Below are 14738 nucleotides of genomic sequence, written 5' to 3'. Positions count from 1 at the left end.
TAGTATTAGGTAGCCAGAGTTTCTCTCAGTATTAAGTAGCTAGAAGTAACCCACAGTATTAGGTAGCTAGAAGTTCCCCCAGTTGAAAGTAGATCAAGCAAAAATCAAGCACCTCATACCCCCAGAAGATCTGCCAACCTTAGTCCACGCCTTCATCACATCCCGACTGGACTACTGCAATGCTCTCTACATTGGCCTTCCAAAAAAGGTCTGGTACCGCCTACAGCTGATACAGAATACTGCTGCCAGACTGCTAACCAACCAACCCCGTCACTGCCACATAACGCCAGTCCTGCATTCCCTTCACTGGCTACCTATAGAATGGAGGGTCCTATTCAAGATCGGCCTACTGACATTTAAATCCCTGAATAATCTAGGCCCTGGATACATGAAAGATATGTTACAGCTGCGTAGCAATCCCCGCATTCTCAGATCCACAGGCTCTAATAATCTAGTCATACCCAGAGTCCATTTGGAAACTTTTGGTCCCAGAGCCTTCTGTCATGCTGCCCCAAGGTTTGGAACTCCTTACCTCAACAGATCAGGACAGCTCCATCCCTGGACGTGTTTAAATCCAGACTGAAAACCCACCTGTTCAGTCTGGCATTTGCAGAAATATAACTTTTGTTGTGTGAATACTTCATCCTACTAATTACTGAATCTGAGAGAGCCTAAGCGCTTTGAGTCCTATGGGAGAAAAGCGCTATAGAAATGTTATTGTATTATTGTATTGTATCTCATCAATGGAATGGAGAGTCAGGTGAGTAGCCTCTCATTTAAACTCGACTTGGTCTTCTGCACCGGCAGGAAGCGAGAGAGGGGGGCACCCAGGGAGGGGAGCGAGCCGCCTTTCCATCATCAGGCGGCGCCTGTAGGCACATGCCTACAGTGCCTTATGGTGAATCCGGCCCTGCAGAGCAGACTGCTATGAGATTAAACATAGCATCTGACAAGTTTAATCCAAAGGTTTTAGACTGTTGTAAAGATGTTGCAAAAAAATTGAGAATCCATATGCACATAATACACAAATAAGGGTTGTATGAATGATCTCATTTATTGCTCTATAAGCAAGATTACAGAAACACTAGAGCAAGGTGAAAATGTTGGGCCCTCCAGCCCTTCTGGTGAAACTACATTCACCACTGGCTAAAATGACCATAGATACGTCTTGCTACTCAATGGCTGCATGAAAGGATCAATTCTTGTAAAGCTAATTTTCAGCTTAAAATGATTGCTTGACCAATGGCCATTTGGTTTGGCTGGCTGTGTGCAGGTACTGGAAACTATTACATACAATGTACTGTATATTCAAGTCTACACCTGAGCACTGATGCTGGAAGGAGGGACATCTTTATGTCTACTTTAAACTTTTCCTTCAGGCTCCACCTTTCGTCTTTGCACTGCTACTTTTGTGATCTGTACGGGTGACACAGGTGACGCTCCATTCCAGCCCATCCACCTGTTGTCAACTGCCTGGCCTCTGCATCAATGCATGTTGTGGTGAAATACCCCTGGCCATCCTGTCCGCCCATCTTGGCATAGGCCAATAGATGACATGACTATGACAATCCAAGAGGGGATCACTGCAGGCCCCACATGGAATGGACATCAAATTTAGCAATGATCAATGTTGGGGTGTTCAGAAAAACAACTAAAACAAATCATTGGTGTTGGATTATTTATTTATTTATTTATTTAATTATTCATTATTCAGTTATTCAACGCAGCCATTTAATTTGCGCTGTAGATCATGGGATCAATCTACAGCTGATTTTCTTTTCTTTAATCTAATTATCAAATCTGTGTGAAAAATCTGTCACTCAAGATCATTTGATAATTCCTATTTTAAATGTGTAGAGAGATTTGGGGGTAGTGAGCCCCTCAAGGCGCGATCTGGCCACCGAAGTGGTTTACTCAGCTGCTCCCATAAACACTATGTATAAAAAACAGAAAGAAGAGGAGCGCTCTGAGAGTCAATTCATCAGGAGGCAGAGAAAGGTGGAATGGTCTCACCTGTTTGTAGTGTGGCCGGCACAGCGTGCTTAGCCGCGATAAGCAGGCGTCCCTCTAAGCCAGCCGGGGACCAAGCTTTCCGTGTCGACAGGGCGGAAGTCCGTGACGTCACTCTCCCAGTACTCCTAGCGGTGGTTGCTATGGGGACCTGGACGCTTCCTCTAACACACGCACAGAGCGTGGTGAGCGGCGTCCGGTCCTCCGTAGAGGTAGAAAAACGGAGTGGGGAGGATAGTGGTGCAAGGAGCACATAGGCAGGGATAATTAAAAAAGGTTTAATGCACAAGCATAGGCATAGACTTAATGCTTGTGCATTAAACCCTTTTTAATTATCCCTGCCTATGTGCTCCTTGCACCACTATCCTCCCCACTCCGTTTTTCTACCTCTACGGAGGACCGGACGCCGCTCACCACGCTCTGTGCGTGTGTTAGAGGAAGCGTCCAGGTCCCCATAGCAACCACCGCTAGGAGTACTGGGAGAGTGACGTCACGGACTTCCGCCCTGTCGACACGGAAAGCTTGGTCCCCGGCTGGCTTAGAGGGACGCCTGCTTATCGCGGCTAAGCACGCTGTGCCGGCCACACTACAAACAGGTGAGACCATTCCACCTTTCTCTGCCTCCTAATGAATTGACTCTCAGAGCGCTCCTCTTCTTTCTGTATTTCAAATGTGTGTGTGTCTACACACACTACACACTACACACACACACACACACACACACACACACACACTACACACACACTACACACACACACACACACACACACACTACACACTACACACTACACACACACTACACACATACACCACACACACACACACACACACACACACACACTACACACTACACACATATACACACACATACACCACACACACACACACACTACACACACACACACTACACACTACACACACACTACACACATACACACACACATACACCACACACACCACACACACTTGCACACACACGCACACACTACACACACACACACACACACATGCACATACACACACACACACGCACGCACACACACACTACACACACACACTACACATACACACACACATACACCACACACACACCACACACATACACACACTTGCACACACACACACACGCACACACAAACACACTACACACACATTACACACACACACACATTACACACACACACACACACACACACACACACACATACACCACACACACACTACATACACACACTCACACACACACTACACACACACACATACACCACAACACACACACACACCACAACACACACACACACACACACACACACACACACTACACATACACACACACATATATACACACACACTACACATGCGCACACACACACAGCACACATACACACACTACACACACACACTACACACACACACACACACACACACACACACACATACACCACACACACACTACATACACACACACACACACACACACTACACACATACACACACACACACCACACACACACACTACACACACACACACATATATACACACACACTACACATGCACACACATACACACACTACACACACACACACACACACACACACACACCACACGCACAACTCAAACACACACAAACACACTTGTGCTACATTGTGTAATTTGAGGGTACTTTAAAAGTAAGACAATACTGATGATGATAATAATAGTAGCAGTAGTTATTATACTACTAGTAATAATAATGATAATAATGATGTTGCTGTACTGTTGCACACCCTCTCTTGGCTCATGCCCCCATCTACCATGCAAGTATCTAGCTGTGTAAATGTACTATGCCCCAATAATGGTCATATCGCTGATATTCTTTCTTTGACAATAAATAACAGACTTTAGTGAATGATTTGCAGGGTGGCTCCCGGAGCACAATCCTTTATTTAGCGTGCCTGTATGAATCCTCCCCGTTTTCTGTCCGGGGCTAATGATGGGAAATATATTCATAGGCATGGATTTCATTAGTATCAATTAACCTGCAAGTTCCAGCCGTGCCTTCCACGAGTCAAGGGTAAATGCTTATTGTACTTGCAAATGACCTCCTCTGATGGGGCTAAACTACAATACACACACTCCAACAAAATCATAAAAAGAGGTTCCCATGCACAAGAGAAACTAAACATACATAAACTCTGCTCTGTTTATTAAACACAAAGCAACAAAATTCTCTGTTTGTATACAGAAAACAAGGGAAATGTTCTCATCCTGGAGAAAGAAGCGCCCAGGGGCGTCATGGCGGAGGGATCTCTGGCTGCGTAGTGCGGTCCCTGCTGCCGCCTCTCCCTCTGCTCTGCTGAAGGACTTCGGTATCCCTCCGCCTGCTATCTCGCTAATCATACTGCCTACTGGTTTCTAGAATACATCAACTTCCCTGATGGGGGTTGTTTGATGCCTCAGGAATGGTAAATGTAAACTAGAGCCAAAGATCCACTGAACTATATGAAGATTTTTTTTCTGTGCTGTGTGCCTAGTAGGAAATGGCAAGAGCAGTGAGGCAAGTCATTATTCCATAGTGATCAGCCGGTGTAGTGGGGCTGCTACTATGAGTAGTGCTAGTGCTGGGCTGTAGGGAAAAGGCCATCAACTCCACACAGCTCAAACTTTTCTTGATTTTTTTTTCTGAGCTGTCTTCTGATCTAACCCAGATGAGTTCCTATTTTGTAAATCCGCTCTACTCCAAGTACAAAGCAGGAGAAGCCATAAATCCGGCTTACTACGACTGTCACTTCGCCCAAGATGTTGGCAGCAGGCACCCTCTGGTGTTCAGTGGCAGCCCAGCTCTGCAGCACCCCACTCAGGATCTCTTCCACCCGGGGAACCCGGCAGCCCTCCCGAGCCCCGCAGGCTACCAGCAGGCTCCTTGTGGGATTACGTGTCACGGTGACCCCACTAAATTTTACGGATGCGATAACTTACAGAGACAGCAGCTTTTTACGACTCATCATCAAGAGGCCGAGTTGGTCCAATATCCTGACTGTAAATCTTCCACTGGTAATATTGGAGGAGATCCAGAGCACTTAAATCAGAACTCTTCTTCTGCTTCTCAAATGTTCCCCTGGATGAGACCACAAGGTTGGCTGTAGTAAAATATTTCAAGTTTTTTGTTTTGCGTGTAGCGCTAATAAAATGCTGTAAAGTCCTCCTTAGATGTGAAAATATCTCCTAGGAGAAAACTTAGAAAAAGTTAATGGAATCGGGCCCATTTCACCTCTAAATCGCAGGAGCTTCAGCTGCAATGCTTCATAACTGCAATAAGCCCCCTTTCTGCTCCTGCTGGTCTATAGAACCCCCTTTACTCCCCTTTTCTATCTCTAGCACGTAGTGATCCTTCAACGTGGGTTTAATTTAATGTAACAAAATAGTTTCCTTATTTGTTATGGGATTTCATTTAATCAAAGGAACCCTAACTTGTATGATCCATTTTCTAGGATTCCCTGTAGCATCCTGTGCCATTAATACTGTTTACAGTTGCTTCTGTTTTGCTGACTGTGAGATGGGGAGAGCTCATAAATTGTATTTCCAGTTGTTTATGTGTGTGGTGGAATGTTTGCCTTTTTTCATGGGTTATGTACGTGTTTACTTTAGCCCCTGTTTATATCTCTGGAGCCAGAGTCTCCTCTGTTCTGTATACGTTTATTTATCAGCTATTTACAGTGTGGGGCTCGCCTGAACCTTGTAAAAATCTTTACGACTGTTTGGACGTGTGAGATAGATTCTCATGCGCCCATTAGTGGGGCAAGAGCGAATGTCGTCAAAAATGGTATTTACTGCTGGTTACAAGGCTGATCTCGCAGAGGGTGGAGGAAACTAAAAATGTGTATTTATTGTGTTTTGATTAGTCGCCCCCGGTAGAAGGAGAGGAAGACAGACCTACAGTAGATTCCAAACGCTGGAGCTGGAGAAAGAATTCCTGTTTAACCCCTACTTGACCAGGAAGAGAAGGATCGAGGTGTCTCATGCACTGGGACTCACTGAGAGACAGGTCAAAATCTGGTTCCAAAATCGAAGGATGAAGTGGAAGAAGGAGAATAATAAGGAAAAATTCCCAATCTCCCCCCAAGAGGGGAAGGAGGATGCTAAAGCAGAAGATAGCGTGCTGGAAGAGGACAGAGGAGGAGACACCAACTGACTCCCCAATCACACATGTCATAGACTACTTCCACTAATGGTAGGGGGAAGCCTAGACACATATTTACTAACCCGCACACAGCACCAGGGTCTCACCAACCTACGCTATAAGACTGCAGGACTGACTGCTCCTACCCACATGTGGTTAGCCTCACCAATGGCCCCTCCAAATCCTTGCTGGGACTTGTAGTCCCACCACTGCTGACGAGATCTCGTCCGTCTCTCCTCCATCACGTGACCTAATATACGTGGATCCCTCGTACCTATTTATCAAATATGCAGCCTTATGCCCCCATGCTGGAAATACCAAATGACCTTGTTTTTCTAAGTAGAGGATAGCACAACGAGAATATTTAATGATTGCTATAAAGCGAGCTTATATATATATATTTATATTTATAAAATTCATCCAAAATGCCTTATCAATCAACATGATGTGCACTCGATGGTCTTAATTTTTTTTCTCCTACTGATTTGACAGAAAAAATTAACGTAATCTTTATAACTTGTTCAGATAATATAAATTGAGATTATTTGTAATTATTATTATTTTTTATATTTTTGTAACCGTGGTTCAAAAATGATCTAAAATGGCTAAAATTTCGGGTGGTCAGTCTACACCAAGCCTCAATATGCATTGATTAAAAACTTGTGAAATAGAAATGGGTTAAATCGACATGTCTGTATTTTGTTATTTATTTTAATCATTCACTGCGTGAGTAAGAAATGTTTTATATATATATTCCAGTTTAAACCAATATTTTTTTTTCTTACAGCAGATCCATTTATATAGTATTATAGGTCAGATGCGGATTACTAGTAAGCCTATTCGTGTTTATTATTTTCTGTTTTGTTCTAAATTGAACAATCACAGACAATAAGAGACTACAACTAGTGGATACACAGTATTTCGTTTTTGTCTACCCCCTTTTTGTCTGGTCCACATTCATCTGCTCATTTCATATTCACCCATTGTAGTATGGAGGAATATGTAACTGTACAAATAGTGAGATGCATTAGCTGGCTGCACATACTGATAGGTTTGTGTCACTGTTTCCAACTGCTAGGATATCAAAATTACTCTCAATTCCACGTTTTATTTTCTTTGCTGTTGTCTTGCTACACTTGAAGCCAGGTGAGATGCTGGGTACATGAAAGAGGCTTAAACAGCCTACCCCACACATTTATTGTATTCTATTTTTAGATTGGGTTCCTTATTTTGTAATGTGTTGACATATATATAATGACACCTTTTTGCACCACGAATAAAGGAAGAAACAAGTCTGTAAAGTGTTGTGGTTGGTTGGTTTACAGAGATTTAATGCCGAGGCTACAACACGTGATTGCTGTATTAAAGGCCAGTCTGGTGTGAATGGGCCTCTTTTATTGCCCTAGTCTAGATATACTCCATGGCCTTGTGAAGAAGCTACAAAGAAGAGGAACCTCCCTTTCATCACACGCTATGGCTGGACTGATGCAGCTGAGGCGTCCACTACCACAAATACTGAAATATCCTGGCTCGGTACAATTACAGGCAGGCTGTATAATGCTTTACGATGGCTGAACAAAGAGTCTGGCCACGTCCAGTGTACAATTCTCACACTGGTGTGATTTTATGAAGGGTCATCCCTGCCTGCTCATCCGGTCCTCACAGGACAGATTTGTGTACAACAGTAATTGACTAATATAGATAGTAGATAGACAGTGCAGATATTTAGGAAGACACCAGTACTGTCACTGCAACCACTTTGGCATACATTGTAGTAGATAGAAGTGTTTTAAAATCCGCCCTGCCCAGTATATGTCACATAAAAATGTTTACGTCAGCTTGTGCCAAGTATGTACCAAATACAAGCTTCAACAATTAAAACTGTAGCTTCCCAGCGTTGCTTAAAATATGACATATCTGGTGTGTGTGTGTGTGTGTGTGTGTGTGTGTGTGTGTTGTCTGTATGAATGGATGTATGAGTGTGAGTGTTTCTACATGAATGCATTTATGTGTGTGTATAAATGTATGAGTGTGTGTGTGTGTGTGTGTGTGTGTGTGTGTGTGTACGAGTATATGTTAGTGATCTTGTGGATATTTGTGTGTGTTCTTGTGGATGTGTGTAGGATAAGTGTATGAGCATGAGTCTATGTGTCTGTGTGCTTGTGTGTATGAGTATATGATTTTGTGTAGGTGTATGTATGTGTGTGTGTGTGTTCGTGTGTGTGATCTCATGTAGTGTGTAAGTTGAGAGTGTGTGTGCATGAGTATACGTGTGTGTTCGTGTGTGTGTTCGTATGTGTGTTCGTGTGTGTGTGTGTGTGTGTGTATGATGAGAGTGTTTGCATGACTATATGTGTCTGTGTGGTTGTGTATGTGTGTATGAGTATATGATCTTGTGTGTATGAGTATATGATCTTGTGTATGAGTATATGATCTTGTGTATGAGTATGTGTGTCTATGAGTATGTGTGTGAATGAGTTTGTATTTTTCTGTGGTGTGTGTTTGTGTCATATGTTAGCACTTTCTAAGTAAACAATAATAATAATAATAATAATAATAATAATAATAATAATAATAATAATAATAATAATAATAATAATAATAATAATAATAGCATTTAATAAATGTTACACACATTAAATAAATATTTAAATATTATCTGCACGGATATCCTCCCTGCATGTATAAATTTGGCTGAGAGCCAAAACAATAAAATAAAAAGGTGTGTAGAAGAAACACAAATTCCTAATACTGTCCACTGCCTATTTACAACGCCCCAAAAGGAAAACAAATAAATTAAATAATTAAAAGAAAGATTTAAAAAAATTGAATAGAATTTACAGATATTTTCCCCTTGTGCACACATTCACCTTTGATTGTTCTTGAGTGTGTGCACAAGGAGAACATACATGTGTTAAAATAAATAAAAATAAAATAGAAATCCCACATTGAGGCACATACTCAAAGATGTGTGTGTGTGTGTGTGTGTGTGTATATATATATATATATATATATATATATATATACACTCATATAAATATATACTGTATGTGCATACACAATATCTCCTACACAAATAGATATAGGGATATCACGGGATGCATTCACAGTGGGGATGTATCTTCCTCTTCCCTCTACAATGCAGTAATTTTATTTATTTATTTATTTATTTATTTATTTATTTATTTATTTTCACTCTTTATTCTTCCCTAGTAAGATGTTATTTATGGATGACGAACAAACACCATATTTTATATACTAATACAAGAGGGCTCTGTGAGTTATATGTGTGTATATATATATATATATATATATATATATATATATATATATATATATATATATATATATATATATATATATATATATATATATATACATACAAATTGTTATTAGCACACAAGCCAAAGAGCCAGATGCGAGCCACACCACTCTCTGAATAAAATAAGATAAATATGAATATTTATATCCATATATTGATAGTTTACAGCCGTTTGTGTAGCTGTATGCGGGACACATGAGCACGCATGCAGCCCGGAGCCAGGAACATGTATCCTCTATATGTCACAAAGTATGAGAAACAAATAATTTCACACAAATAAAGCACGGATCGCACATATTAAACATTACAGGCTGTGTATCTCGGTTAAACAAGCTCCTCATCCTCTGGCTCCCTGTTCTGGTTTAGCCACAAAGCTCACAACACTTATACTTCTATTAATCTGTAAAAGCCCCATAACCCTCGCTTAAAAGAGCCAAGAAAGATGGCGCTTGTTGGCAATATGTACAAAAATCCGCAAGGAATTGCAGTAAATTCCTTTTTTGTTTGAAGAAAATTTACAACTTGGTAATGGCCCTTTTTATGACCTCCCTGGGTCCCCCATTGGCTGGCGCTGGTCACATGGCGCCTGTGATATCCTTCATGGCCTTTTGCCTGAGTCCCCCAGCGATTTTTTGCTTGCATTCTGCCTTTAGAGAGTCTCAAACCTTCTTTTTGTAACCTTTGTCTCCGATGAGGTGTAGTTAGTGTTATGATCTTGTTCAGAATCCCCCCTTTTTATGATTTCCAGGCTCCTGTTGATTTTTTTTTCTCTTTGCACTGATCCCTTCCCCAAGTCCGCAGACCCAGTAAACGCTCAGTCTGCCTCTCCTTCCCACTGAGGAAGTTCTCAGAGACACAGAGAGGCTCTGCAAGCAGATTCCACCGCATCTCTCCACTAGCCTGCCTGCACATATCCTCCTGGTTACTGCTAAAATGCCTAATGGATTACAGCTTCCAAGCCTTCTGTGCCTTTCTACATGTGGTCGTCAAGGGTAAGTGGCATATGGTATTTTTCTAGCATTCCAAAACCATCTGTACCAGTGGAAGAGAGACTTGTATTGCTTTACATCCAGTTACAGTATAGCTCTCCTGTGTTTTACTATCTGAGCATACAGCGAGGGCTTGTGTGCTGAACATTACATACAGCTGGAGCACAGCTCTCCTGTTACATATGGCTCTGCAGCTATATACTGTACATTGCTGCAGTGTGTATGGCTGGGGTGCTGCCTGTGATGTGTGTACATGTATAGATCATTTTTACTATAATTACCCCTATCTCATATCTCTCCTAATCAATTGTTTGTGATCGTTCAAAATGTAATCACTGGGAAATTCCTTGATCAATTAACTATCCATTTTGTAAGCATACGATATTAATATTATTGTAGTTATTTTTCTATTTCTTTTTTTATTTATTTAATGTTCCTGGCAGGTAGGTATGAATAACCTGCCTGTATGCCACATTCATCCTTAGCAAGCACGACTGCTGTATATTTATAAAGCTTCTATTTTTGTTTATGTATTCAGTTGTTTTGTTTTTTTTGTTGTTTGCTTTTTGTATGTAGCCTTTTTTTATGGGAATTTTGAAAGGATACAATTTTGTTGATGCATTACTGATTTGTAAAATAGCATTACACGGGTACTGTCCTTCTTTCAAGTGTCACAGTAGTCAAGGTTAAATGTGGTATCCTGTTTCTGTAGGCTAGCAGGTGAAACACAGCATTTGAGCTGCCTCAGTGTAACCACTGTTATTGTACCTTATTTCTATGACAGGTAGCAGTGTATGCTTGTAATAGATCTAGCAGAGCGAATATTTCTCATGCAGGAGCTGTTGTGTGTGTACGCCTGGGCATGCGTTGACGCAGTGTTAGCGCGCCCATGTTGCACAGTGGTGGTCTAATCATGCCTGACAAACACTGAACACTCTACAGAATTCAAAGGAGAAATACTGCTGCATTAAAATTAAATGTGATGTCATTTGAGAACAGTAACCCTTCAAAGCTTCGTTATTTTTTGTTTGTTTATTTTTTAATCATTTTTTTTAAATTTCCCTCTGCCTCGTATATCTTTGGTACCTATTACTGTTTGTGTAACATCCTTATCTATCTATCTATCTATCTATCTATCTATCTATCTATCTATCTATCTATCTATCTATCTATCTATCTATCTATCTATCTATCTATCTATCTATCTATCTATCTACTCTATCTATCTATCTATCTATCTATCTATCTATCTATCTATCTATCTATCTATCTCCATCCATCCATCCATCCATCCATCCAACAATCCATTATCTTTTTACATCCATCCAACCATCGCCATTAATTCATCCATCCATTTTCTTTCTTTCTTTCTTTCTTTCTTTCTTTCTTTCTTTCTTTCTTTCTTTCTTTCTTTCTTTCTTTCTTTCTTTCTTTCTTTCTTTCTCTCTCTCACTTTCTTTCTCTCTTTCTTTCTCTCTTTCTTTCTCTCTTTCTTTCTCTCTCTCTCATTGAACAGGTATAGTTTTTGCCATAAGTATATGAACATATTATTTGCTAATTTCTTTGCTTGCAGCATAAAACTACCCCATGTGACGTCATTAGCACCCCAGTCCACACACATGTGTATAATGCTAGAAGCAGACATGTATGGGAGGTGGTGTGCAGGTACAGCAGTGGTAGTGAGTGAGTGGATGCTGGTGTATGGGGTGATTATAGAGCTGGATAGTGTGTGTGATGTTATAGTGATGATGATGATGTTGGGGCGTTCTGAGCTGGTGGAGGTTCTGCAGCAGGAAAGAGAGCAGAACAAAGAAAGTATTTCAGCCTGTTTGGCAGACAGCTGTGAAAGGTATTTACTGCCCCTCTGCACTGCGGCAGAACACGCAGCATCACAGGAAGCAGAGGAAAAGGAAGCATCCATTCACACAAATGGAAACTGCTGGATGAGGTGCAATCAGCAATAAAGCTCTGTGTGTAAAGGAGACAAAGGAATAACAACAAGCCGTCTAGATTGCAGCTCTGGGGAAAGGGGCAATAATACTATTACATCCTCTTCCTGCAGAGTTCTGTATACAAAGAGCAGGAATGAATGACTTCCTTTTATCTGACTGTCATATACCTGCATCTGCATTGTGCACACGTGACCTGGCCAGACAGATGGAGACAGACACAATGACTGACAATCCCTCACTGCAGATAGTGCAATAGATCATATATTGTACTTAGATAACACGTGGATTAGTCATACACCTCTTTATTGAACAAGCCAGTGAGTGATCCATACAATATTTTCAGGTAATGGATATATTAGAAAGATACTGATTGAGCTGGGATATACTCTGGTGTCTGTATATGCATGTATGTAGCATAGAATGGACATTGCTTGGAGATATTAGACACTATCACATACATGAAGCAGGGGTGACGCTGTACAGGAGTGCATGAGGTCATTGCAGTCAGATCGTCAGATACACCTGCTGAGAGAAATGATCTATACAATACAGACAGTGCAGACATGACTGAAAGGAAGACCTGCACTACAATGGATTTTCTTTTTTCCAAAAATTAAAGTAGAACAAAATGTTGACGAGCAAATAAAAAAGCACAGATAAGACAATGTATGGAGCTCGTATTAAAATACATAATAAATAAACGAATAAGATGCACAAGGTAAAGACAGTGAAAGTAGGTACTGTGTAGGTAGACACGTTATACACTGCAGCCATTTTGTATGTCTATTATCTCTTGTTTGTTTTAATAGCTGGTAACACAAATAGTATAGTATACACTTATACAGCAAATCATGTATTACTTCCTACATGTTTGTTGGTGCATACATAGGGCAGACAGACACAAAGGTAAATAGGCAGATGGATTATAGATGATAGATAGATAGATAGATAGAGATAGATAGATAGATAGATAGAAGATAGATAGATAGATAGATAGAAGATAGATAGATAGATAGATAGATAGATAGAGATAGATAGATAGATAGAAGATAGATAGATAGATAGATAGATAGATAGATAGATAGATAGATAGATAGAGATAGATAGATAGATAGATAGATAGATAGATAGATAGATAGATAGGATAGAAGATAGATAGATAGAAGATAGATGAGAGAGAGAGAATGTATAGATAGATAAAGATATAGATTAATATTTATTAGATAGATTTTTGATTGATTGATAGATAGATAGATAGATAGATAGATAGATAGAGATTATAGATAGTTAAAAAAGATGAGTGGATTGACACACGCTAATATATATTTCCATAGCTGATAGATGATAAGTCATGAAGCATGAGGTCAGATGTTATACATATGAACGTGTTGCTTGTGGCAGGTGTAGACTGGAGCTGTGTAGTATGTGTAGTATGAGGCTGGGACAATGATGTATTTACTTGCAGAATACATTGTCTGTATATTCTGCAGTGTGGAGGCACCAGGATGAAGCATGCTGTGCTAGACTCCTGCATTGCAGTGGCTGCACCGTGTACAAACCCCGGAACCTGTATCAACACACTGCTATCCCTTATATAAAAGCGTCCTGTTTAATATTTATGTAATGCTGGCCATATAACCAAGTGGTTGCTGTAATGCATAAAACACTCAGGCTGCAAGGTGACATCACTGGCTTAAAAAATGTGCCACTTTGATCTCAGGGATATTATAGCTGTGTAAAGTAACCATCATTCCCTCTAAAGAACATAACAGTGTATCCATGATGATGTATCAGGAATCCTGTAATGGCTTACATACAATCCACACTATGGCTATGGATTGTGCCTCTGACATTAAGCATAAACAGATTCTCTTCTGTACACCAGGTGTTTGAAAGTCTGCCAGAAAGAATTGCTGAGTCCCCTAGATCAAAGCTGCAGGGATAAGGGTGACCCCTAACTCTTACCCCAAATCTCTCTCTGTCTCTCTCTCCTCCCCCCCCCCTTTCTCTCTCTCTGTCTGTCTGTATCTCTCTCTATATATATTGTGTTTATCAGTCTATCTATCTATCTATCTATCTATCTATCTATCTATCTATCTATCTATCTATCTATCTATCTATCTGTCTGTCTGTCTGTCTGTCTGTCTGTCTGTCTGTCTGTCTGTCTGTCTGTCTGTCTGTCTGTCTGTCTGTCTATCTATCTATCTATCTATCTATCTATCTGTCTGTCTGTCTGTCTGTCTGTCTGTCTATCTCTATATCTAATCTGTCTATTAGTCTGTCTGTCTATCTTGGTCTGTTTGTC

At 40.6% G+C, this 14738-nt stretch overlaps 2 protein-coding genes across 7 annotated transcripts in view; both read left to right on the top strand.

Moving 5' to 3' along the window:
* Positions 1-14738, top strand: part of HOXD3 (homeobox D3) — a 328853-nt gene that overhangs the window by 257613 nt on the left and 56502 nt on the right. Inside the window, exon 1 of one of the 6 annotated variants that reach the window (XM_068245452.1) lies at positions 10320-10484. The exons of the other annotated variants lie outside the window; for them this stretch is intronic. The gene's annotated coding sequence lies outside the window, so the exon portion shown is untranslated. Of the gene's footprint in view, positions 1-10319; positions 10485-14738 lie in introns of those variants that run through there. 6 annotated transcript variants of the gene reach the window in all.
* HOXD8 (homeobox D8) lies at positions 4415-6655 on the top strand. Its single transcript, XM_068245461.1, has 2 exons — positions 4415-5125; positions 5893-6655. The coding sequence occupies exons 1-2, from the start codon at positions 4699-4701 to the stop codon at positions 6180-6182; spliced, it is 717 nt and encodes a 238-aa protein (XP_068101562.1). The 5' UTR covers positions 4415-4698; the 3' UTR covers positions 6183-6655.

Source organism: Hyperolius riggenbachi, chromosome 7, assembly GCF_040937935.1.
Source record: "Hyperolius riggenbachi isolate aHypRig1 chromosome 7, aHypRig1.pri, whole genome shotgun sequence".
NCBI classification, from domain to species: Eukaryota; Metazoa; Chordata; class Amphibia; order Anura; family Hyperoliidae; genus Hyperolius; species Hyperolius riggenbachi.
Note: the sequence above shows the minus strand (reverse complement) of the source record. Positions and strands in the feature narration are given on the sequence as shown.

Excerpts from the sequence above, each read along its gene's own strand:
- HOXD8 (XM_068245461.1), top strand. The coding sequence starts at position 4,699 with ATGAGTTCCTATTTTGTAAATCCGCTCTACTCCAAGTACAAAGCAGGA. Across the intron at positions 5,126-5,892 it reads CCCCTGGATGAGACCACAAG|TCGCCCCCGGTAGAAGGAGA; the intron begins GTTGGCTGTAGT and ends TGTTTTGATTAG.